At 43.8% G+C, this 24,612-nt stretch overlaps 1 protein-coding gene across 1 annotated transcript; it reads right to left on the bottom strand.

Annotated features, from left to right (window-relative positions):
* Positions 1–3,128: 3,128 nt before the first annotated feature.
* gpc2 (glypican 2) lies at positions 3,129–24,349 on the bottom strand (the record flags this gene model as incomplete). The annotated part of the gene is made up of 11 exons (XM_080746542.1): positions 3,129–3,412; positions 4,307–4,479; positions 4,910–5,046; positions 5,218–5,364; positions 6,985–7,115; positions 10,800–10,965; positions 13,275–13,355; positions 16,194–16,369; positions 19,035–19,169; positions 20,440–20,598; positions 24,160–24,349. 11 exons carry the CDS (start codon positions 24,347–24,349, stop codon positions 3,129–3,131), a joined length of 1,779 nt encoding a protein of 592 aa, XP_080602668.1.
* Positions 24,350–24,612: the final 263 nt, after the last annotated feature.

Below are 24,612 nucleotides of genomic sequence, written 5' to 3'. Positions count from 1 at the left end.
GCATCATTCAAGCCCTCCTACCACTACACAGCATCCATGAGCTCAGCCAACCAAATAAAATAAATACGTAGAAAAGTTGAAGTTACAGAATGAACAGTTACAAAAAAACACCCCGAACATTGTTCACACAAGAACAAAGACGAATGATACAAAACCATCAAAACACTTCTCAGCAACCCTGCGCACACACACACACACACACACACACACACACACACACACACACACACACACACACAGTTGACTAACAATCCCTCGTATAGAAAAGAAACTCGCAAACATGCATACACACACACACACACACACACACACACACACACACACACACACACACACACACACACACACACACACACACACACACACACACACACACACACGACTAACAATCCCTGGTATAGAATTATTCCAAATACCAGTGGAATACACATATAGCTGGTTATGTGGCCCAATATTATAACTAGTTTTCACGTGATTGAGTTAATAACATTCAAAAGGCATGAACAAATACATTATCCTTCCAATTCCATTTTTTTCTCAAACAGAAACAGTTTTAAAGACTAACCAGCAGAGAGACACTTCAGGGCTGGGTTTGGTCACGCACTCCATTCAGAGGATAAGAACACTTTCGTCAAACCTTGCCTTTAAAAAATAAATATTAAAATATCACAGAAATATAAATAAATTAAACAGCTTCGTCAATATACATGGATCAGTCAGTTGTCCTACACATGGACAGTCCAAGAGAGGGCATCCTTTATGTACATTCCAAATAAAGGGCCGCCCCCACAAAGCACGATAACTAAATTATAACGATAATTCATGTGAGCATATAGCATCCACACCGATGTTGTCTTTGTATTTGGTGTTCGCTCTCACCCTGCCATATGGGGCGCGTTCGAAAATGCTCACTCAGCGCACTGGTGTGCCCTCTTGTCGTTTGTTTATCCAGTGCGCCGCGCCCCCGGGTGTGCCGAGTGCACACACTGACCGACCCTTCTCAGAAGTTGGGGTTTGGCGGTGTGGTGCATCAGTGCGGTGTTTTGATTGGTTGATTTTCATGGCGGTGAATGCACCATTTTCGGCTTGATTGGTCCTTTGGGCTTTATTGTTACACACGAATCAACGTGTAAACTAACAGCAGGTATAGGCCAATGTTATGAATTAAATTAGCAGCGTTACCTTAGCAACTGCTGCTTTTCAGAAAGTTTCTTTCTTTCAGGGTTCAGACTGAAAAGGCGCACCGCTGCTCCTTAAATGGTGCACTCTACTACGTCACCGCCCACTGCACTCACGAAACTGAGCACACACCCGGTGCGCATTTCCGAACGCACCCCTAGTTAGAGTGATCTTTTTAAACAATATATTTATGACGTAGTTATGGTGCTTAGTGTGGACGGCATAAGGCTTCCACGTGGTCTCAGAGGTCTCAGTCGGTGACCCTATGAACCAAACAGGGCTGCATCATGACACCAACACAAAACTATTTGTCGTGAATATTGTGATTGAAACATAAGATTGCAATGCATGTTTTAATATCACTTGTGTATGGGGAGGGAGGTGGGCATGCTGTTCTGTGTCCTGGTGCTGTGATGAATCTCACCTACAAAACAATCCATGCTTCGTCAGTGGAAATCCTTATATAAAAAAAACTCATTCCTTGTCCCTTCCCTTTAAGACTGCAACTATCCATTATTTTATCAGTGATTCTTCTATCGATTACATTTTTTGATTAATAATCGAATAAACCGATTACTCTGATTAACCACTTAAGCACTATTTTATACTTTGTTGTTCAACGCTGTTGAAAAAAAGTGAATAGATCCACAAGCTCACAACACGTGACCAGCGAACTCGCTCACAACTCGCTTGGCATTTATTTACTTTGAAAAAACTAAATGTAAAGATTCCCCCCCAAATTCGAATATTTATTCAAATCAATATTTTTTTCTAATCGATTAAATCAATTTTTGTTTGATTAACTGTTGCAACCCTACTTCCCTTTTCACATTGTGTGAACTCTATACTGTATAAAAGAAAGAAACTATGCTCGCGTGTATTGCATTTCACATTCCAATCACTATGTAGAAAACTAATGCAATGTGAATTTGATCAATGTGGTCAAAGCAGACTGTTGCTTGGGGCTGCATTTTACTCTGTCACCAATGACAATGAACACATGATAATTGTCTCCTTGGTGTTCAAACACTTTCAAACGTGAAATGAATCTTCAATTATTCCTCCTCCTGAGCATTAGATATTACATTTCAATTAATTATTATTATTATTTTACAATCATTTAATTGAATGGATGGCAGTATTATCATCCCCTCTAGCTTATAAGGGAGGTAAAAATATAGGCCTACTGATATGCAGGGAACAATCCTATTTGAATATTTTTGCGCAGTGAGTGAGCTGGTTGTCTTCAATTATTGCTAACCCATAAAAACTTGAATTTTCTTGTCAATATGTCGACTTTCATCTGCTGGTGTGACCAAATAGACTTCTTTTTAGAAATCATGTGCTTAAGTTATACCAAACAAGACCCAGATCCCCCCTCTACTCGACCTCTCATCAGAGGCGTCACAAGGGGTAGGAAAGTGGGACTGAGCTACTAGGGCCCAAGGTGGAGGGGCCCTAGTAACTTTAGCTATTGAAAAATAGCAGATATACAAGCTCACAGCGCGGCACCGAGTGCCGCGCTGCAAGCTTGTAGATCTGCTATTTTTTAAAAGTCGTGAAAATGTGTGCAAATCTTTGAATATGTATTTTTTAAGCGAACATTTGTAACTCAAATTTTTGCTTCCGGGGTAGTCCCTGGAACTAAATATTTTGAGATGGGGGTCCGTGGCCAAATTCATATCATTTTGGGGGTCCTTCACACGAAAGATTTTGAGCATCACTGACATGGAAACATGGGTTTCTTGCACACATTTTCACAATTTTTCAAAAATAGCAGATCTACAAGCTTGCGCGCTGTGAGCTTGTATATCTGCTATTTTTCAATAGTTAACATTCATGGGGGGCCCACAGTGAATCCTTGTACCCAGGGCCCAGAATTTGGTGTGACGCCCCTGCCTCTCATCACCTTCAATCAACTCTTCTCAACTCCAGGTTGCAGTAAGCAGCTATCTCCACACGGGGGCAGCAATGACCATGACGGACGAAGGCAACAGCATGGGAAGCAGGGACAACGATGCCAGGCGGCTGCTGGACGATTTCGCTCGTCCGTGTCCATTGTTCCTGTTCCACTTGGAGCCGTTTCTTTCTCTGACGCGAGGGGGCTTGCCGGGGTTGGCAGCTGGTGTTCTTGGGGGTTTGCTCTGCGGCGGGGAGTAGGGCCCGTAGCCCGGCCAGTCATCGTTGTACCTCTCACCTTGGTCTAGGCCCCCCGAGCCACTCCCTTCCTCACCTGGAAGGAGAAGAGAGGAAAATAGGTCTAAGACTGAGTTGTGTACACAAGTCAGACACAAATGTTTCTTTGTACATTGTCACTGCCAACAAGAATGAGGGTCAACAAAGATCGAGAAACTAGAGAAAAGAAGAAAATATTAAAGTGTTACTTAATTAAATGGGGGTTTGGGGTGAGAATGTGTGAACACAGCGAGATATGAGAGTGCCCAAGAAGAGAGACAGACCACGGGAAGGAATCTCGGTCATAAAAGTTCTTTTTTAACATTAGAATGTTGTGTGTACGAGTGTGTGATGACATTATTTCCTGCAGCAAAATGTATCCACCCGTTTCACCGGGAATTTACTGTAGAATTACAATATGTGTGGGACACGACACATCCGGGTATTCACCCGCACCGTGTAGAGAACAGCTGACATACAAGCTCACGTCGCCCACCTTCTGCACAATGCACGATGGGACACTGGGGTTGCGGTTATTATCAAAACCTCCACCGGCTGTCAGTCTGTCTGTCTGTCTGTCAGTCACGTCACGTCACATCAAACCTTTCCCCTACTCATATCTCCACCACCGTTGCCCCGACTTTGCACACACACCCCTTTGACTGTCAAACCACAACCTCCACCCCTCATTTCTCACATGCCCCTCTTCTAGCGCCACCATGAGGTCGCCGACCTGACAGTCGCTTATCTCCCGATTAGGGAGTCTTACTGGTAGTTATGTGTGTGTACGTGCACATTTACGTGCCAAGAGTCAAGTGGGGAAGAACCAACAACTAACTGCCTAACATTAGAATGTCATGTTTACGAGTGTGTGATGACATACTGTACATCCTGCTGCAAAATGTATAGGTAAAATGCGTAAAAGTCAGAGGGAAAGAAACAACAAACTGACTGTCTATGAAGTCGGTGTCCTGGCCGGCCTGCGCGTGTCTCAGCTTGTTGGTGACCACCCTCAGCTCCATGATGAGCTGCCTGGTCCGCACGTCCGGCCGGGCGATGTCCACCTCCACCTCCGGGTTGTTGATCTGACTCACCAGCCCGTCGCCCGTCACGTCGGGGAGGTACCTGGAAAGACACACACACACAGCCGTAAGTAAAGCTGGTTGCACACTGCTGTGATTTTTTGGCGATTTAATGATGCTCTATCTCTCTGACTCAGATAAACGGTGCACACAAACGAATGCAAAATGTACAAACTGAATTATTAATGCGGTCCTGGTGTTTTCTTTTTCACACTAACGCGCCCACGCAAGCGTCCTCAAACACCTCCATGTGCAATGCTGTTAGTTACCCAAGTGCTCTCTCTCTCGCTCCCTCCCTCCTATAAGCGCGCGCACGTGGGTGTGTGGGTCAAATAAACCCTGTTGTTCTCCACCTGTTTATGTCCTTGCACCTTTGCACCTCCTTCACCCCAATGCACCCGACCCCTAATATCCCCTCTTACACGCACACAAACACACACACACGAGCGAGCACGCGCCGCGCACACACAAACCTCCCACGCGTCTGGCCGTTCCAGCAGCGCTCCTCGTTGGTGATGTCGGCCGCCATCTTGTCGTCATTACAGATGGTGTGTGGGAGGGACACCCAGAAGCCTCGCATCGGCCGCAGTCTCTCCTTCAGCTCCGTGACCTGGAGGACGGAGGCGGGAGATGGGATGGAGGAAGCATAAAACTGCAGTCGGTGACTCACGAAGGCTTATTAAAATCACTTGTTTGCAGTGTTTACGAGTGTACTGCATGTATGTTTGCGTTGGTGCCAAGGATGTATAAAGAATGGACTCTCTCTCTCTCCTCCACCCACCAGTCGATCCAGGTTAGTTCCGGCGGCCGTGGTGGGCTTCTCCTCCGGGCTGTAGGAGTGGAAGGGCCTCCGGTTGGCTCCAGGCTCTTTGGGGGAGCGTTTAGACCGCCCCGGAGCCGGCCGGGGGCTTCCGCAGCCTTGGAACACCTGGAGGGAACAACAATTAACAACAATAGTGTCAAAAATATTACAGCGGTTCCGGGATTCGTGCCCACCATTCGAGGAAACCGTGGCTCGAACCCGTTGCAGTGAATCTGGCTTCGACAAACATAATTGGCTGGTTAAGGAGTAGGGATGGAGCTCGAAACTCTATAACAGATGTATTGAGTACCCGGTATCAATAAGCTTTGGGCTTATATAGCTTGTTATTGAGCATAGCTGCCCAAGACGTCATGTTGAAACAATCAAGACAAGAGGCGATCAAGAAAGTACTATTCATAATATAAAGCCATTTAACACGTATTGCACACGAATGAATGATTGTTTTAATGATATTTAATGATAGTATTTGTTACATTTGTCAATTGTCATCTTCATACAGTAGATGGTGGTCAGCCACAAACCCACGGTCACAGCAACTGGCCAATAGAAAAAGATACCAGTTCTGTTCAGAATTTGTCGGCCCACATCTTTCCACTAAATATTAGAAAACACCCAATAGTGGGCTCAATAAAAGCCTGGCTCAATAAGCAGGATCGATAAAGTGCTCATTATCAATAAAAATGAATGTGCTCCATCACTTTACTGCTTTAGCGACTCCTGCAGGTTAGTTGGGGTGCCTGTCCAGCAGGGAGCAGAAACAGGAAGAACTACATGTTCCTGAACTGTTTGGGATGTTTGGGGAGTTCAGATGATTGAAACCCCACATGGAAAAGTGATTATTTTTGCCATGGATTTTGTTACGTATTCCACATGAAATTCAATAGCTCTCTCTCTCTCTCTCTCGGTCGTCCTCAGACGAGCTTCCATCGGAGTCTCCAATCTTTCCGGTTCTCCATACACCCGGCCAGCTCCAAAGAGCTTTCAGCTCCGGCATCCTTCTTCAGGACGTCCACATACGTTAACGTGGAACGTCCTCGCGATCGATGCCCGCGCGTTGGTTGCCACATGACCAGCCTGCTGGCCGGGAGCTCCCGATGTCTGTGGCAGTGGCCGGCCAGCTTCATCCTCCTAGCTGCTACCTTCTTGCTGAGCCTCGCAGTTGCCTGTACAGGTCCTTGTTGGTAATGTGGATGTTCTGGTCCACATTCAGAACAGCTCGTAGCATTCTGGTGTAGCACCCTTCCAGGGATTTATTTTCTGCAGGGCGGGTGTCAGGGTCCAGCTTTCGCAGCCATACAGCTAATTCAAGACATTATTATAGCACATTATAGCTATTTATGAGTTAATTTCATTAAGCGTCCCGCAAAGCTTGGCCAATGTGACCCTGGGATGTAGGCCAGATGTAGGCCACACTTCAGAGGCCAGACAACAAACTTTGAGCGATTTGTGCCAAGACGTAGGCCAGATGTTGGCCACACTTCAGAGCCGCTCAAAAATACTAACACGATATCTATATTTATTATAGTAAAATTAATAATAATTAATAATAATTAAGCATGCCTTCATTGTCTGTGCATTTCCCCATCCCTCCAACTTTTCTGTTCCCCATCCTCCTTCCTGCATCCACCTCTATCTCTCCCTCCCGTGACACCTCCATCCCCCCCCCCCCCCCTCTTCTGCATTACATCTCTCACTCCATCTATTCATCCCTCCCTCTATCCTTGCCTTTGTAGAGATGGTGATGCTGTTCTCCTGCATGTGCATGATGGCCTCCGACACCTTGACAGAGATGGAGTCTGCAGCCAGCTCTATGTTGAAGGGCCCCTCCAGCTTCTCTGACACCTGGTATAACGCATCTGAGGGAGAGATGAGAGGAGAGATGAGAGGAGAGATGAGAGGAGAGATGAGAGGGGTGAGGAGAAGAGGTAGAGAGAGAGAGAGAGAGACATCTCTCTAGTTTGTTTGCAGTGCAGTAATAAAGTGTTAAATTCAAACAGAAATATTTAAAGGAGGTGATGCCATAGTTTTGTACTTTTTATGTTTTGGTATGTGTCTATGGAGTTAACGTTACTCTAATAGACCCCCAGGTGTGGTTATAACTGTATCTTTGGTTACTTCCTGAAAGCTGAAAGCCTCTGAGTCAAAAGGCCCAATTGAAATACACCGATATAATGACATGGTAAAATCATCCCCTCCCCTTTTCTACATCCAGCAACAGCTGTGTGGGTGTGAACAAGAGGGTGGTGTGGCCACATAAAAACATAATTTTAACTTTCTGTACGCTTTTTTGAAAAACATCTTTCTCCAAGAATAATCATACCTGATGATTATGTTGTAGGGGGGGAATCACAGCACAATGTCTATAAGATTTATGTCTTATACAGGATTCGAACCTGCGCAAGCTCAAAACATTTCTACCGCTGAGCTAAGCCGGAAAGCCTGTGTGCAGCGCATGGTAGGTGTTACGCTTTGAGCTTAATGACCTTCTGTCAACCAGTATAGTGGTCCTAAAGCGACCAAACAACCACAATTTCTCAATGCCATCTGCTTCAAATAAATGTATTGTCGGGGTCCAACTTGAAACTAGGGTTACAGCTTATCTCCTGTTTCTGTAGCGTGAGGCAGCTTGATGTACTGTACTTACACACCCTGGACATGACACTAGTATGTCACAGGGACCTACCCCCAATCCAACCCTTGAGGCTGAGTGCCAAGCAGGGAGGCACTGGGTCCTATTTTTCACAGTCTTTGGTATGACCAGGCCGGGGAATCGAACCCCATCCTCCCAGTCTCAGGGCAGACACTCTAACCACAAGGCCACTGAGCTGGAGCTGAGCTAGTTCCTGATTGTAGATTTAAATAAAGGAATTGTTCTGTCTGTGTATTGTCCTGAAATGAACTGAATTCTAGGCTAAATAATGTAGTGAAAGAATGAATCCTGACAGCTTATGAGAAAGAACTCACTGGAAAGAACAGAGATGAAGACAGAGAGAGTGAGAGAGAGAGAGAAAGAAAGAAAGAGGTGGAGAACAGAGAGAAAGAAAGAAATGGAGAGCAGGGTGGAGGGAGGGAGAGAGGGAGGGGGGGGAGGGAGGGAGGGAGGGAGGGTGGTTGGCTCATTGAAAATGGAGCCAGTGATGTATGCAGGGGCGTCACAAGGGGGGAGGGGGAGTGAGACTGAGTTACTAGGGCCCAAGGTGGAGGGGCCTGGAATAATTTTGTACTTTAGCTATTGAAAAATAGCAGATATACAAGCTCACAGCGCGGCACCGAGACGACCGAGTGCCGCGCTGTGAGCTTGTAGATCTGCTATTTTTTAAAAGTCGTGAAAATGTGTGAAAATCATTGAATATTTGAACATGCGAACATTTGTAAAAACTAAACTTTGCTTCTGGGGGGTCCCTGAAACTAAATATTTTGAGATGGGGGTCCGTGGCCAAATACATATCATTTTGGGGGTCCTTCACATGAAAATGTTTGAGCACCACTGACATAGAAACACTTTTTTTTCCTTTTTTTTAAGCAGATCTAAGAGCTCGCAGCGTGGCTGTGTGAGTTTGTATATCTGCTATTTTTCAATAGTTAAAGCACAAAATAACGCGTTCCCAGGCTAAATGGGTTAAACCCGCTCCCCCTATGAAGAACATTCATGGGGGGCCCCGCAGTGAATCCTTGTACCCAGGGCCCAGAATTTGGTGCGACACCCCTGCCAGTGATGCATGAGGATGGAGGAGGGAGTATTGTGGAGGCAGAGGGGACACGGAGGAAGGCAGAGCGGTTTGATGAAAGCGCAGAGCAAACGCAGGAAGACGGATCAATTGTAAAGGAGGAGGAGGGAGGCATGAATGTTTAATGAACGGCCAAATCATCGGGGGAAGGCAGGGCAGAAAGCAAATGGAGCACACAGGGAATATGGAAGAGACAGCACAGCAGCACCAAAGAGGATGCTAGATTCATGTGTGGCAGGCGGCAGGGCTCCAGACTAACTTTTCACCGCTGTCCCAGAACCGTCCTCAAATGTATTTATTAATGTCTTATTGTCATTTCTATTATTATTTTTAGTCCTTTAGAACACTGGTTCCCAAACACTGGGTCGGGACGAAATTGTGGGTCACGGACACATTTCTATGGATCACGAGTAAATGTCAAGACAAGAAATCCATAAAATGTATTTTTTTACAAAAAAACAAATATATAAATCTAAGACATTCCATGAATTAGAAAACTAATATTTAAGAAGTAGTGAAAATAGACGATCTACAAGCTCATAACGCGGCGTGAAGTGTCACGTTGTGAACTTGTAGATCAGCTATTTTCATTGGTTTGTTTACCAGGCAAACGTCTAATCTATTTTGGGTCCTGAGGTAAAAGGTGTGTGAACCAGCAGTGCTTTAGAAGTACGACATGCCTGCATGTTGTTTTGGTTGGAGGAAGAATTGAGAGACTTAACTGTAATGCCATTTTTGGAGCCAGTACCTCTCTCTCTCTCTGTCTGTCTCTCTCGTCCTTTACAGACGGAGTCACGGCACGGAACTCAGTGAAATCAATGCCAGCATGGATGACTGGCTTAGTGGCGTACCATCTTGTATTTGGGTTTTAGTGCAACAATATCACAGTAGTGTTCAGCTGAACATGTGTGAGACTCACTGAGGCTGTGATGTGTGCACTGTGCAGTTGGCAAAAGGATATAAATAAAATAACTCTTTGTCCTGTCTGCTTCCCAGGGGAAATACATTTTCTTCCCAAATACATATTTTTATATCTCCTGGATGCCAGACGACATTACTCTCAGGCAAATTACCCACACCACCTGTTCTCTGCCCCCGGGTAAATAAAACGATACGACAACACGTCGTAATCATTTCACAATCACATCAGTCTTTTATTCGAAGAATAATGACATGGCTTCATCGCCTCGTTATAATCGTGCTCAGTGTGCATGCTCTCATAACACAAACAGCAATTTAAATGTATGCGAATTAATCACACTCACGCTCCCGGTGAGTACGTACCTTGAAGCTGCGTGGTTAAAACCCAAATCCCTGAGCTTGCCCAAAAGGATATTATAAATGGTGCATTTATAATATCGCACTTTTATCCAAGGTGCTTTACATAGATTGTGCATTACATTCACCCATTCACAGCACACACATTCATACAGCGATGGCAGAGGAAACCATGCAAGGCACCAACCTGCTCACCGGGAGCAACTAGGGATTCAGATTCTTGCTCAAGGACTCTTCGACATTAACTCAAGGGGAGCCTGGATTCGAACTGGGAACCCTACGGGAACCCTTTATGCTCTAATGACGTTAGAGCATATGTTTCTCTACCGCTGAGCTCAAGGACAGTTTCATTTTAGGAAAACTCAGCACATGAACAACTACAGCAACAGTGTGCCATAGTAGCCTAGCACCGCTAAACAATCCACCCATGTTAAAACAAGGCAGGATACTATACTGCAGTTAGTTCGCTGCATTAGTATATAGTCTGGCTACGCCAGGCTAGTGCCATATAGGGTCTGCGGTCTGATCACTTACCAATGAAGTTGTTCCATTCGGTGTCGAGGTCCGCCTGATTGGCTAGGCAGCCCTTCATGACGTTGAGGCAGAGGCCGTGGCAGGGTCGCAGGGTGGCCATGCCCCGGCACAGCGGGCAGTACCACTGTCTCATCAGTGCACGCACACACTCTGAGCCTGCACTCAACTGGAGAAACAGCAGCATGAGCAGAGTAATGTGTGAAATAATGAACAGATGACTAAACTGCAATTAACATCTTAATCAATGTCTAACGTCTGTTTTAGCAGTCTTTTTGGTGACACTGTGACCTCTGGTAGCTACGTATAAGGCTGTCACAATTATTACATAATCGTCTAATCGTGATTATTTGACATTATCGCAATTATTTTGTCATAATCTTCATAATCGTGAATGTTGAAAAATGTCAGAAATAGTGGAAATAGCAGATCTACAAGCTCACAACGCGTCGCGATGCGACGCGTTGTGAGCGTGTAGATCGGCTATTTCCACTATCAATGTTATTTTTTAAGTAGTAAGTTGTCAAATATGTCAGTAATGTAACCTAAATATATTTAGGTTATGTGTCATATCTACCATATGCAACTTCAAAGCCTAAAAGCCAAACAGAAATGTAATTATCAACGACAAATACACAATTAAATCGTTAATCGCCAATTATTTGAGTGACAATTAATCGTCATGTAAAATGTCATATCGTGACAGCCCTAGCTACGTATGTTGCCTGTCAGAACAGCAAATCCCAAAATTCAATTTGAAACAAAAACAACAAAAAAAGAATGCTGCAGGGCCCCACCGCTGAGGTTATTTTGCAAACCAAGTATCAGAGTCAGACATTCAAAATAATATACAAGTGAAATATTATAGCAAGAAATTGCTTTTGTTTAATTGAAACATTTAAGTCGTTATGTTTTTACCAATGCCAATTACAATGGTTCTGGCAAACAATAACTGAGGCCTAATGGTGTTTTGAAGAGCCAGTAAAGAGCAATCAATCAATGAATCAATTATTTAGATGGTGCAAGTGGTTCCCAAACTTTTTAGCTCGAGACCCAAAAGAGAAATTAGACGTTTGCCCGGGACCCAAACTAGTGAAAACAGCAGATCTACAAGCAGGCATTGACACTAAGGCTTGCCCACCTGCCCCCGGCAGGTAAATAAAACCTTGGGGCAGGTGAAGTTGGCTTTCAGGTTTGCCCGACCGGGCAAGTGCTAATTTGAGAGGGGACGCAACTGTCTATAAACACAACAAGAGAGATCTGTCTAAACGCCTAAATGGCCAGAGCGCTCTGTCTTCTGGTCTGAAATGTAAAATAAGAGCACCGTTTACCTAGAGTGCTGTGCTGTTTTTACTGTTGCTACACTTAAAAATATAAAATAAGTGTGAAACCATAGACATATTCAATCATAGCTATGTAGGTATTTGGGATTTGGAGGTATTGAGGTATGACATTTTATCGCACAGCCCCAGAAAGTAAAGAAATAAGTGTAGCTGTAATTAAAATCTTGCCCTATCAATTATAACGGATTAAATTTGCTTTTCGAGCAAGTGGGCATGACCTTTGGGCAAGTAGAACATGACCTGTACTTGCCCGACGGGGAAGTGCCTCTGAGGCCTTAATGTCAATCCCTGTACAAGCTCATGAGTCACAGTATTTTCACATTTTGTGAAATAGTTGGAATTATTAAAATATTTGAACACAAATGTTCTGTTATGGGGTCCCTGTCCGTTCGGGGTCCTTGACATGAAAAGGCTTGAGAACTACTGCTTTACAGAGACCCAACATTCCCTTGTGAGCAAGCACTTGGCAGCAAAGAAGATCATATGGATGCTAGATCTCGGCATCCACATGGGAACAGCTTGGCTCCAGTGTGGCCAGGCTGTGGCGTCTGTCGTCTATACGTGTGACTCTATATTTAGGTTTCAGTCCGATCCAAGCGCCTTTGACTCGGGCCGCCGGCGTGGTTGTCTGGTCACACTAGGCTGCAATGCCAGCCGGACAGCATGTCGCGGGTTCGAATCCTGTTCCCAACGACCTTCACTGCGGGAGCGCTTCGCTGTTTCGACACCCAACCCCAACCCTTACCCTAACCTCCATGGGGTGAGTCGCTAACCCTCCCGACGCTCCTTTGTCGAAATGACGGTCGTTCGAAAGAGCGAGATTTCCCCCGTTGCTGCGTGTCCCTCCTCATCTCTCTCCCCATCTCCTGTCAGTCTACTGTCCTATCAATAAAGGCATAAAAACCTCCAAAGAAATCTTTAGAAGAGATTAGGCTATTATCTCTTCTGCCTTCCCTTTCTTTAATGCCTTGCTAGCCACAAAAGAAGATATATTTCTTTGTATTATCAAGGAGGAAGATGCAACAATACGATTAACAATCTCCCCCTTTTGGTTGTCACTCGCCCATCATGGTGGCATCCCCCTATAACCAGCTCAGCCAAACATCCGTTATAGACCACTCTTGGAGCAACTTACTTTTGTCGCTTTGTTCACAATGTCTCGACCAGTGGCTAAGGCTTGAGACAACGCCCTGGCCGCAATAAACGCCCTGGACACCTGCATACGAATAAAACAAAGACAAGAACAAAGATGTTCAAACATGACAAAACAATCATCTGATCAAAAGAGCATAGGGCGCAAATCAACCAAAGGAAGAATTGCCAGCAATGAACTGCCAAACAGAAACAGTTTTCAGTAGTTCGCACAACATCAATGGCAGGGGGTCATTACATGAGGTCGATTTTTTTGTAGACGATAGTTTTTACTATTGATTCGGCCCTTTTGACACACGGAGACGCGGTTTCGTGACCCTAACCGATACTTTTCGGAATTCGGCTCTGAAAGTGCATTCCTGCGGTTTTGCATCGTTTTCGCACCGGTGTAATATAGGAAATCGGCCGCGAGGGAGAGTGCGATGATGTCATAGCACCCCCTCCCTGCTGCATAACAGTGCAGTCTGTCAGACTAACCGAAAATGTATTATTATTATTATTTGTGTTGTTGTAGGCCTAATTAAAACCCAGAAAATAGCCTAAACTGAACACATAGTGATCTATTAGCCCAAACCTCATTTGAAAAATGTCAGGAGTATATGAAAGCCTTTTAAAAATTTCTATAGCCTATTGGCTATAAAACATTTATTGGTTTATAGACAAAATAATCAATTACAACTGCCAGCAGAAGGTCAGATCAATAATTACGCATGAGTCGCACCTGCGCTGGCCTGACGGAGTTGCAACAGCTCTCCTCTCCGCAAAGTTAAATTAAACCATTAGGCTATGGATTGGTATTCAATTCTAAGCAAACTAATGATTAATGACTATTTTGCGTTCCCCTTTTTCAACTTCTCACCAAAAAATACTGGATTAATTCTTCATGCACCGGCACCGCATCACATCACAGAAGCAGCGAGCGGACTTCAGGTAATGAGTGAGTTATTGTAATATGCTGAGTCTTGCTGACAGACAGACAGACAGACAGACAGACAGACAGACAGACAGACAGACAGACAGACAGACAGACAGAATAAACAGTCCAGTGTCAGTCCACTGTTAGACTGAAATAAATCATGTCCATTATGAGCTTGCAGATCGGCTATTTCGCTTTTTTTCTCCAGTGCGTCCAGCCTCCTCTTAAGGCACGCATGTTGCTTTCATCATCATCATACCATTTAAATATTAAAACAGCGAAATTAAACAAATGTATTTGCTAATCAACATCAGACTCAGTAGCCTAAACTTGACATTTGTTTAAGACTGAGAGAGAGAAAGTAGGCAATTTACTTAAAGCCATAACAATTTATTCCGTTAGTTTATTTTGCACATAACAGACTGTCAGTGTGTATGGCGTCAGTTAGTTTTTTTTGCGACGGCTCATCATCCCCCATGCGCCGCGTCCCAGTGCACCAGTGCGTCAGTTCAGGTATGGCAGCATGACTGTTGTCTGGTCTTACACGTGTAAGGCACGCATGCAAGACAGTCATGTTGCCAATACTTAGCAACAGGCATGATGAATTTATTTTAAGAAGTACATTTTATTATTTTCCCTTGTAATCAAGGTATGGTAGACTACCATACCCATATGTGCCTCTGTAGGCTACTCCGTTCGACGCTGCCTCGCAGCATGTTGCGTTATAGGTCTACTTCTGTGTTGCAGATAGAAGACAGAACTCACTTTATATAGCCCATCCCCGTAGATAATGTCCAGAAATATGCTCCATAGGCTATAAATGTTCCGACCTTCATCTTCCAGGTGACTTTTGTTGGTGTTTCACTTCACCTCGCTAAAAACCTCCTTTTGCGGGACTCATTGAATATGCGAACAGACGATAATAATATGGATTTGGGAGCATAGCCTAATTACAAAGCATGTCTCATTAAAAACAATATATATTTTATAGTTGAAGGGTAAATACACAGTATAGGCCTATGTAGGCTGGGAACATGACACATTTTGCTTGAATTCATGCGTTGTCAACTTGTCGTATAAACACAGAAAAACGAACCAACAACCAGGTGTAAACGCGACGTTTTTTGGGTACTAAACCCAAAACGAGACCGGCAGCGTTTCCAATCGTCCTGGTATAAAGACCCCCTAATGTAAAGAAGACACATGCACTGGCTTCAACTGGTATTCAACTGGATTTTATTTCAGTTACCCCCCATACCTTAAACGCCAGACATTCTACTCAGGTTTACTTTATTGTTGATTTGGTTAGTAATGAAATTGGTACACGTGCCTTTTCTTTCAAAGCTCCCTCAGATTGGAATCATTATTTTTACTTGGAAGTTGTATGTTCCTGTTATCGGTAAACTCACTGTTTTGAACATAACATTTTTCTCAGTGTGTGATATTATAGGATTTAATGCTGATTTAATGCTGTGATGTTTGTCAAGGTTCATAATGTTATTGTATGTGTGTTGTTTTTGTTCTGTCCATGTATTTTGTCTTGTCTATTCTGTATACATGTACCAATTGTAACATGTATTTATTTTGGGGCCCCCCTCTAAAACGAGATAGCACGTCTCGAGTTCTTTTTTTTCTTTTTTTTTTAACAATATGTTTATTTTTGTTTTTCATTTTTTAAAGAGACATACAAAACAACATAATATACAGGACAATAATATGCTACATACAGACGAAACAAGCAAAAAAGAAAATACAACAACATACAGAAAAGAAAAAAAAACTGACACTAACACAACACATAAGAGTATTACATAATTATTATACAAAGGGCACATATACTATTTACACTATTTACACCCAGAGTCCTATGCCGTAAGGCCGGACAAATGACTGCAGAGGAAATGCAGCTACCCCACACCCATGGTTCCTCCATTAAATAGGGTTTTAGCCTAATAAAGAAACTTGAATCATCAGACGTTCACACACCTGTACGCGAAGCTTCCGGGGGACGTCTCCAAAAGGCAGCAGCTGTTCCGCATGTTTGTTGACGCACTCGAGGTAGTCCTCGCTGAACTGGTACTGAGGGTTGACTAGAGAGAAGACCCGCTCCACTAGTCTGGACCAGAACTCTGACAGAACCTCGGCCAGGCTGACGCTGCCCCCTGTGGATAGACGGCAGTACAAAAGAACAAGGTGAATTAAACGCGTTCTTCCTTCTGAATGGGGTCGCATAACACGATGCAATTCTTAGCACATAGATAAATAATTACAAAGGTTCATTACTGATGAATGCTGAAACCTTGACATGTGGCATAGGACCAGTGGTTCTCAACCTTTTCAGGCTGCGACCCCCAAAATAATCATATTGCTGGCCTAGTGGTCAAGGCGCATACCACATACTTGGCTATGATGCCTGCTGGCATCGCCGGTTCGATTCCCGATCCGAAAGACTTTTGCCACATGTCATTCCCCATCTCTCTCCCCATTTCCTGTCAGTCTACTATCCTATCAAATAAATGCATAAAATGCCCAAAAACAAATCTTTAAAAAAAAAGCTAATCATCTGGGGACCCCCCAAAATAATTTGGGGATCCCCCTGGGGTCCCAACCCACAGGTTGAGAACCACTGGCATAGATCACCAAGACCAAATCAGGTCTGAGATACAAGTGAAATTTGGATGATTGTAGAATCAAAGAATTAACTTGAGGACATGTTCTTTTCAATAGGCCTACAAGCAGACATTAAAAAGTGTTTTCATTTTACATTCATTGTGACATTTAATTATGAGCCAATTCAATTATGTTTCGAATAAAGGCTGTGGGGCTGTTCAATTATCGGGGCAGTTTATATGATAATATGAGGATTCAACTGGTAACCAGATCCTCAGTTGGTACCTCTCCATTCTGAAGTTTACAGTGTGGGCTCCAATTAGCCTACACATGCTGTTTGGCAGACAGTAACAGGCTGACTAGCAGTAACAGCCTTTGACTAAGCTCGCCAGCAAGCGGCTGTCGTGCCAAGACAACGCAATCCAGAACTGAAATAGAAACAACCTGGCATCCCATGGCTTTCCAATTCTCTGTCTTTCCAAGGTGTTCCAATACTCCTCCGTGGCTAGGGCTGTCACGATATGACATTTTACATAACGATTAATTGTCACTTAAATAATTGGCGATTAACGATTTAATTGTGTTTTTGTCGTTGATAATTACATTTCTGTTTGGCTTTTAGGCTTTGAAGTTGTACATGGTAGATATGACACATAACCTAAATATACAAAGAAATGAATGACATATTTGACAACGTACTACTTAAAAAATAACTTTGATAGTGATGCGACGCGTTGTGAGCTTGTAGATCTGCTATTTCCACTATTTCGGAAATTTTTCAACATTCACGATTATGACGATTATGACAAAATAATTGCGATAATGTCAAATAATCACGATTAGACGATTATGTAATAATTGTGACAGCCCTATACGTGGCATTCTACTTGAAACTGCTGCTTCTTTGACAAAATTGGTAATTCCCACTAACTACCTCAAGAGGGATTAGAGCTCTAGCTATGACATACCTGGAATTAACAGTCTTTTCTAATTATTTTAAAAATAGAATAGAGCACTTCCCAGCTAGCACGGTCAGGACCTAGACCAATCAGTGACGTCTCGATTGGGGCCACATCGCAGCCCATATGGGGATGATCTTGACGTCATTACCAGGACGTCATATGGACTTTGTTGTTTGACAGGATTTATGTTGGTTGAAATCAGGTGATATCATCCCCATAGATCATCCCCATATGGGCTGTGATCTGGCCCCAAACGAGACGTCACTGATTGGTCCAGGTCCAGACATGCTTGCTGGGTTAAGATGGTTTTTGCCATCAGGGTGATTAATTTGCTGTCAGCTAAAGGAAATTATGTTGAGTCCAAAATGGAAATCTCAACCAGCTGGGCTAAATTCAAATTATTATGGACTGTTCCAGAGTTTTCGCAAGTATTTGTCTCAGGTCGACCTATGATTACCTATTTCAAACATCTGTGAGGGGCCCCGAATACAATTAAACACTCACCCTAACCAAACTCCTTCTCTTATAATAGCCTTCCACTTTGCACTTCTGATTCAGTTTGTGATACACAATGCAATGTGGTGTAAAACATGTGTGGACTACAGCATCAGGCATGCTGGACACAAACATTAACCCATTCAGAACGGGTACACATTATTGTGTATCATTATTTTATGCTTTAACTATTGAAAAATAGCAGATATACAAGCTCACAGCGCGGCACCGAGTGCCGCGCTGCAAGCTTGTAGATCTGCTATTTTTGAAAAATTGTGAAAATTAGAATTTTGACCCGATTCTATAAGTGTCTTTTGAATCCTTCTAAGATTTTTTGAAAAACCTATGTTTCTATGTCAGCATTCTATGTCAGCAATCTGGCTAGCCATCGTCAAAGAAAAGGTCCTTTTCACTTAAATGGAGCTCAGTTAGTCTGTTCTTGAGAGACTGCTATGTCAGTGGTTCTCAAACTTTTTCATGTGAAGGACCCCAAAACTGATATTTATTTGGCCAAGGACCCCCAGGTCAAAATATTTAGTTCCAGGAACCACCCAGAAGCAAAATTTGAGTTACAAACGTTCGCTTTAAAAATACATATATTCAAAAATTAGCACAAATTTTCATGATTTTTTCAAAAATAGCAGATCTACAAGCTTGCAGCGCGGCACTCGGTGCCGTGCTGTCAGCTTGTATATCTGCTATTTTTCAATAGTTAAAGCAGTCAATACATGCCTGTCAATATGCCAACAGATTAACTAACCAGAATAGTACCGGCGTAGTTCCACAAACAGCTCCTGGAAGACGTGAGCGTTCTGTGTGAAGAGGCGTCCATAGGTCTTGGTAAACATCTGGTTCATAGACTTCTCTGACAGGTCAATGAGTTCCCGGAAGAATTCTGAAAGAGAGAAAAGACAGGCCGCACTGAGTCTGTATATACAATAGATATCCCACCCACTCCCCTCGCTTGCTTCGCCAACAGCATCCATGCCAAGTTTCTGCATTTCTGTTGTGTTGTTGACCCTAGCTCTGCTCAACAGCACAGGGGATGGTTACGTGATAAGGGATGGATTTGTACATCGGCTCTCTCTGTTTTAAGACTCCTGCAATCCCACACTCGCTCAGTGTTATTTGCTACTTTGGTATTTAATGAATCATCATCAGTTCCGTTACATAGGCGGATGGGGGAGGGAGGAAAATAGGATCGGATCAATACACAAAAGTATTCGAAGGAAGTAGAATCGGGGGTGGCATGATATTAATAAATGTGCCAAACATGGTCACACTGTAGTTTTTTTAAACACTGCATTTATGGTATGAACAAATAGTTCCACAGTAGTTTCTTGTTAGGACTTGAAGAAAATGGCTTTATTTGCAGTCACGGATTGGCATGTGTGAGTGAATGCTGCAAACCTCTCAGTCTCAGCACAACAGTAGCTGTGAACACTAGATAGCTACTGTATAACTTTAAATTCATATTTAAGGAATTCTGCAGATTTTCTCAACCACAGGGCTGATTTATGCTTCAGCAACAATGCCCCAAGTGATGTGTTTTTTGATGCAAAAAAAGCAACATATGGTATTTTCAACTGGCACAAAGTCTTACCTCATTTGCCTATTTTACTTTTACAAAGATTTAAGATTTTTCAAAAACAGCAGATATACAAGCTCATAGCGCAGCACCGAGGGCCACGCTATGAGCTTGTAAATCTGCTATTTTTGAAAAATCTTAAATCTTTGAATATATTTAAAGCAAACATATTAACTAAAATTTTTGCTTCTGGGGGTCCCTGGAACATATTTTGAGATGGGGTCCGCGGCCAAATACATATAATTCTGGGGGTTCTTGCCCGGCGGCACAATGGGGGCCGGGCCCCTTCACGCGGACCACCTTGCCCCTCCCCCGCGCATCAGTGAAACCGGTTTTACCCAGTTGCAAATACTCGAAAACAAAGGCGACTTGCTTGGAACATACTTTTGCATAATGGTCGCAACCTTAAGCTCACGGATGCCCCTTATCCATTGAGTCCCCATGTCGCCGGGTCTGTGTTCTTGACATGAAAACGTTTGGGAAACACTGACAGACACCACTGTAGGCTTGGCCTCAGGTCTTAATGGGTTTGCATGCTGCATGACACTCATCACAGTGGGGGCCTCACTTCACTCACCATCGAACTTGCGGTGTCTCTGTGTGAAGGTGGTCAGCAGGAACTGGCTGGTTTCCTCCATGGCTCTGAGGAAGTCTCTCTCGCTCTGCAGGGCCAGTGTCTCCTCCATCTGGCTGGAGCAGCACGTGTAGTCCTGGGGACACAGCCGCAGGTGCTCACCTGGAACAATGGGAAAGCAGTCAGGGAATTTATTATTAGACAGCCCCAACCACTACTATTACAGCCAATAGGAATAGGGATGGGACGATATGAACATTTCATGTCACGATTATTGTGACCAAAGAAATGGCGTTGGATTTACGATATTATCGCGATAATCAAAATATCCCCTGTACCTGTATTCCTTTTATGCCCGTACATGGAGATCCCTGATGTCATTAGTAAATGCCCATACCCTGTATATTGGCATTCCGACCGATATATATGGGCATATTGTCAATATGCCCATATATTGGCAATGTTGGTTGAAATAATATGATATTGGTTGGATCGGTGGTTCTGGACAACTGGATATTCATATATTTCTATATACAACTGTATAATCCGAACGACTCGGTGGCGGACACCGCACTCCCTCGAGTCCTTGTCAAAGCATGTGCCGAGTAGTTAAGTCGTCTGTCCCATACAGTATATGCACATGACCATATATGGGCATAGCGGTCGGATATGTGGCTCTGGGCAACTGGATCTATTCTCCATACATATATTATGGACATATCTGGTTTGTTTACGCTTATGTCTGAGTATAATCAGAGTATAACATGGCCATGGTCCTGACTCCTGCCTATATATGGGCGTATGGGGTTTGTTTATGTCTGAGTCACGTCAGAGGTCCGCCGGCCGTCCCTTGAGCTATTTTGATTAAACATGAGCATGTCATTTCCATGTACTGTAGTTGTACAGCACTGCTTTCACTCAATTACAAATTACATAGTTAAAAAAAGGACTGGAGATGTACAATTTCACGGTTCTGGATTTGACCATTTTGTAAAGGCTTCATACGTCTGACCAAATAGGCATCTCTCTCGCACATGCACACAACCACACCCACACCCACACCCACACCCACCACACACACACACACACACACACACACACACACACACACACACACACACACACACACACACACACACACACACACACACACACACACACACACACACACACAGCAGTTTTACACAATTAGATACCGGAAGTTCATTTTCATACCAATCTATTGCTGATAGACGTAATTCATAAAGACTGTCATTGCGACTATCAGCTCAAAACAGACGTATATTACAGTGAAAGTGGGCTTCTATCAGTTCTCTTATTCATCAACGTACGTGTGCCATTACTGCCAGGAAACCTTATCAAAGATAAAGAAGAAGTAATAGAAATGTGTAATTTCCCCCGCATGAATAATTCAGACACAATCTGTCTTTCTTTGTCAACTCAGGTTGGGCCTTTGATATGTCTGAGGTAATGAAATGACAACCAATAAAAGACAACAATCTGGCTTATAGGCAGGGGCGTCACAAGGGGGGTGGGGGGAAGTGGGGCTGAGTTACTAGGGCCCAAGGTGGAGGGTCCTTAGTTATATAGCAAAAATAGCAGATCTACAAGCTCACAGCGCGGCTTTTGAAAAGTCGTGAAAATGTGTCCAAATCTTTGAATATACTTTATGTATTGAACAAGACAAATTTTGCTTCTGGGGGTCCCTGGAACTACATATTTTGAGATGGGGGTCCGTGGCCAAATACATATCATTTTGGGGGTCCTTGACATGAAAAAGTTTGAGCACCACTGACAAAGGATTTGAAATATTCAGAGACTTTTCAAAAATAGCAGATCAACAAGCTCGCAGCGTGGCACTCGGTGCCACGCTGTGAGCTTGTATGTCTGCTATTTTTCAATAGTTAAAGGACAAAATGTGAGTGAATCCTTGTACCCAGGGCCCAGAATTTGGTGCGACACCCCTGCTTTTAGGAGAAGGTTTTGCCGGGGTAAAATCTTTCTTCAGCTCTAACCTAGTAAAATAGATTTCGTTTTTTAAAACACTGACTGAATTGTAATTGTAACTACTCACTCCACCCTCTGTTTTTTCCCCTTTCTCTCTCTGCCTCTTTTGTTCTCTGTGTGTGTCAAGCTATTAGCCCTCTCTCTCATCCATCCCTCCATTTCCATTTCTAAAAAACTCATCCCTCGTTCTCCACGACCATCTGCTCCCCCTCGCCCACGGGACAGTGAGCCAAGACTCAGAGATAACCCAACCCAACCACACACACACACACACACACACACACACACACACACACACACACACACACACACACACACACACACACACACACACACACACACACACACACAGGGGTGTCGCACCTAATTCTGGGCCCTGGGTACAACTAGGATTTACTGCGGGCCCCCCATGAATGGGGGGGGGGTTAACTCATTTAGACTGGGAACACATTGTTACGCATTATGTTGTGCTTTAACTATTGAAAGATAGCAGATATACAAGCTCACAGTGCGGCACTCGAGCTTGTAGATCTGCTATATATTATATATTTCAAATCCTTCTAAGGTTTTTTGAAAAACCTATGTTTCTATGTCAGTGGTGCTCAAACCTTTTCATGTGAAGGACCCCCAAAATCATATATATTTGGCCACGGACCCCCTTCTCAAAATATTTTGTTCCAGAGACCCCCCCCCCCCCCCCCCCCCACACACCAGAAGCAAAATTTGAGTTACAAATGTTCGCTTAAAAAATACATAATTATATTCAAAGATTCGCATACATTTTCACGTCTTTTCAAAAATAGCTGATCTACAAGCTCGGTGCCGCGCTGTGAGCTTGTATATCTGCTATTTTTTAATAGTTAAAGCATAAAAGAATTAAGGCCCCTACACCTTGGGCCCCAGTAACTCAGTCCCACTTCTCCCCCCCTTGTGACGCCCCTGCACACGATCAATCAATATTTAATTCTCTTAGTAACATACAGACCCAAATCCTTGTATATTATCATCACACACACAACAACACTGCATTGATCATTGGACTTTCACTAAAGACCTAGAATTGCTCAAGAATTCCACCTGCAATAAAGGCTTTTATACTGTAAATGCCCCTGGCTGTCCCTGTGTGTATCTGTGTGAATAGCACATGCAATCAATATTGCAATTATTTCACTGACTCTATAGAGTGCCAAGCCCTTTTATAAACCGTTATGCCTGTCTTGCCCTTTAGGGCATCTGATCTGATCTCAGTCTCTCTCCCTCCACCCCTCTCACGCACGCACGCAAACGCACGCACGCACACACGCACGCACGCACACACACACACACACACACACACACACACACACACACACACAAAAGTTCAACTTAGCATACAAGCATACAAATATGACATGCTTTAGTCCAAATATTTAATCCTATTTCCTAATTCAGAGTCAGACAATAATGTCCACTAAAGCAGTACGTAGCCTGTACTACACCAGACACCACCAGCTTCCAGCCAAAGACTAATTAGGGGCGAGGTTCTTTGTTGCGCCGGTGTTGACAATTTTCTCATCCCAGTTCAAACAAACTGAGCCTACAATCTGTTACATGCCTTGTTCTGTTCTGTTCTTTCATTTAATTAAACCCCACGGAATAATAGCCTTTTTTGCAACGGAGTTCCCTGTGCAGAACCAACGTGATCATGCCAGGATTCAAGCAGTTGTCCTTCCTTACCGGAGATCTGAGTGAGCGGAGCGGTGTTGGTGCTGTAGCCCTTCTCAGAGTACACCTGCCGGGTGTCGGCGCAGCTTCGCCCCGCTGTCGCCCCACCGGCACCGGGGCCCAGGGTGTGTGACAGGGCAGCCAGCATGCAGTGCACGACCAGCGGGTACCGGCCGAAGGACAGCCCGCCGCGGGGATCCATCTCTGTCTGTCACCTCTTTAAATCCAGCGGTTTATATCGTAGTCTGTCTATTGCCAAAAAGGAAAAGCAAGGCAAAAGTAGACACAATCGGCGTCACTTGTAGCCGACTACTGTTGTATGACTCATAGAGTTCTCATTTCATCTTGGTCAAAAATAAATAATCACAGTCTGCATAATATACGGTAATTAATAATTATCGCCTCAGTAAATCCTTTTCAGATAAATCCAGCTCCGGCTTGATTGAGGAGATGAGGACTGACATA

The sequence above is a fragment of the Nannobrachium achirus genome (genome assembly GCF_963921795.1).
Source record: "Nannobrachium achirus genome assembly, chromosome: 17".
Classification (NCBI taxonomy): Eukaryota; Metazoa; Chordata; class Actinopteri; order Myctophiformes; family Myctophidae; genus Nannobrachium; species Nannobrachium achirus.
The sequence above is the reverse complement of the archived record's forward strand: the minus strand, read 5'-3'. Positions and strand labels throughout refer to the sequence as shown.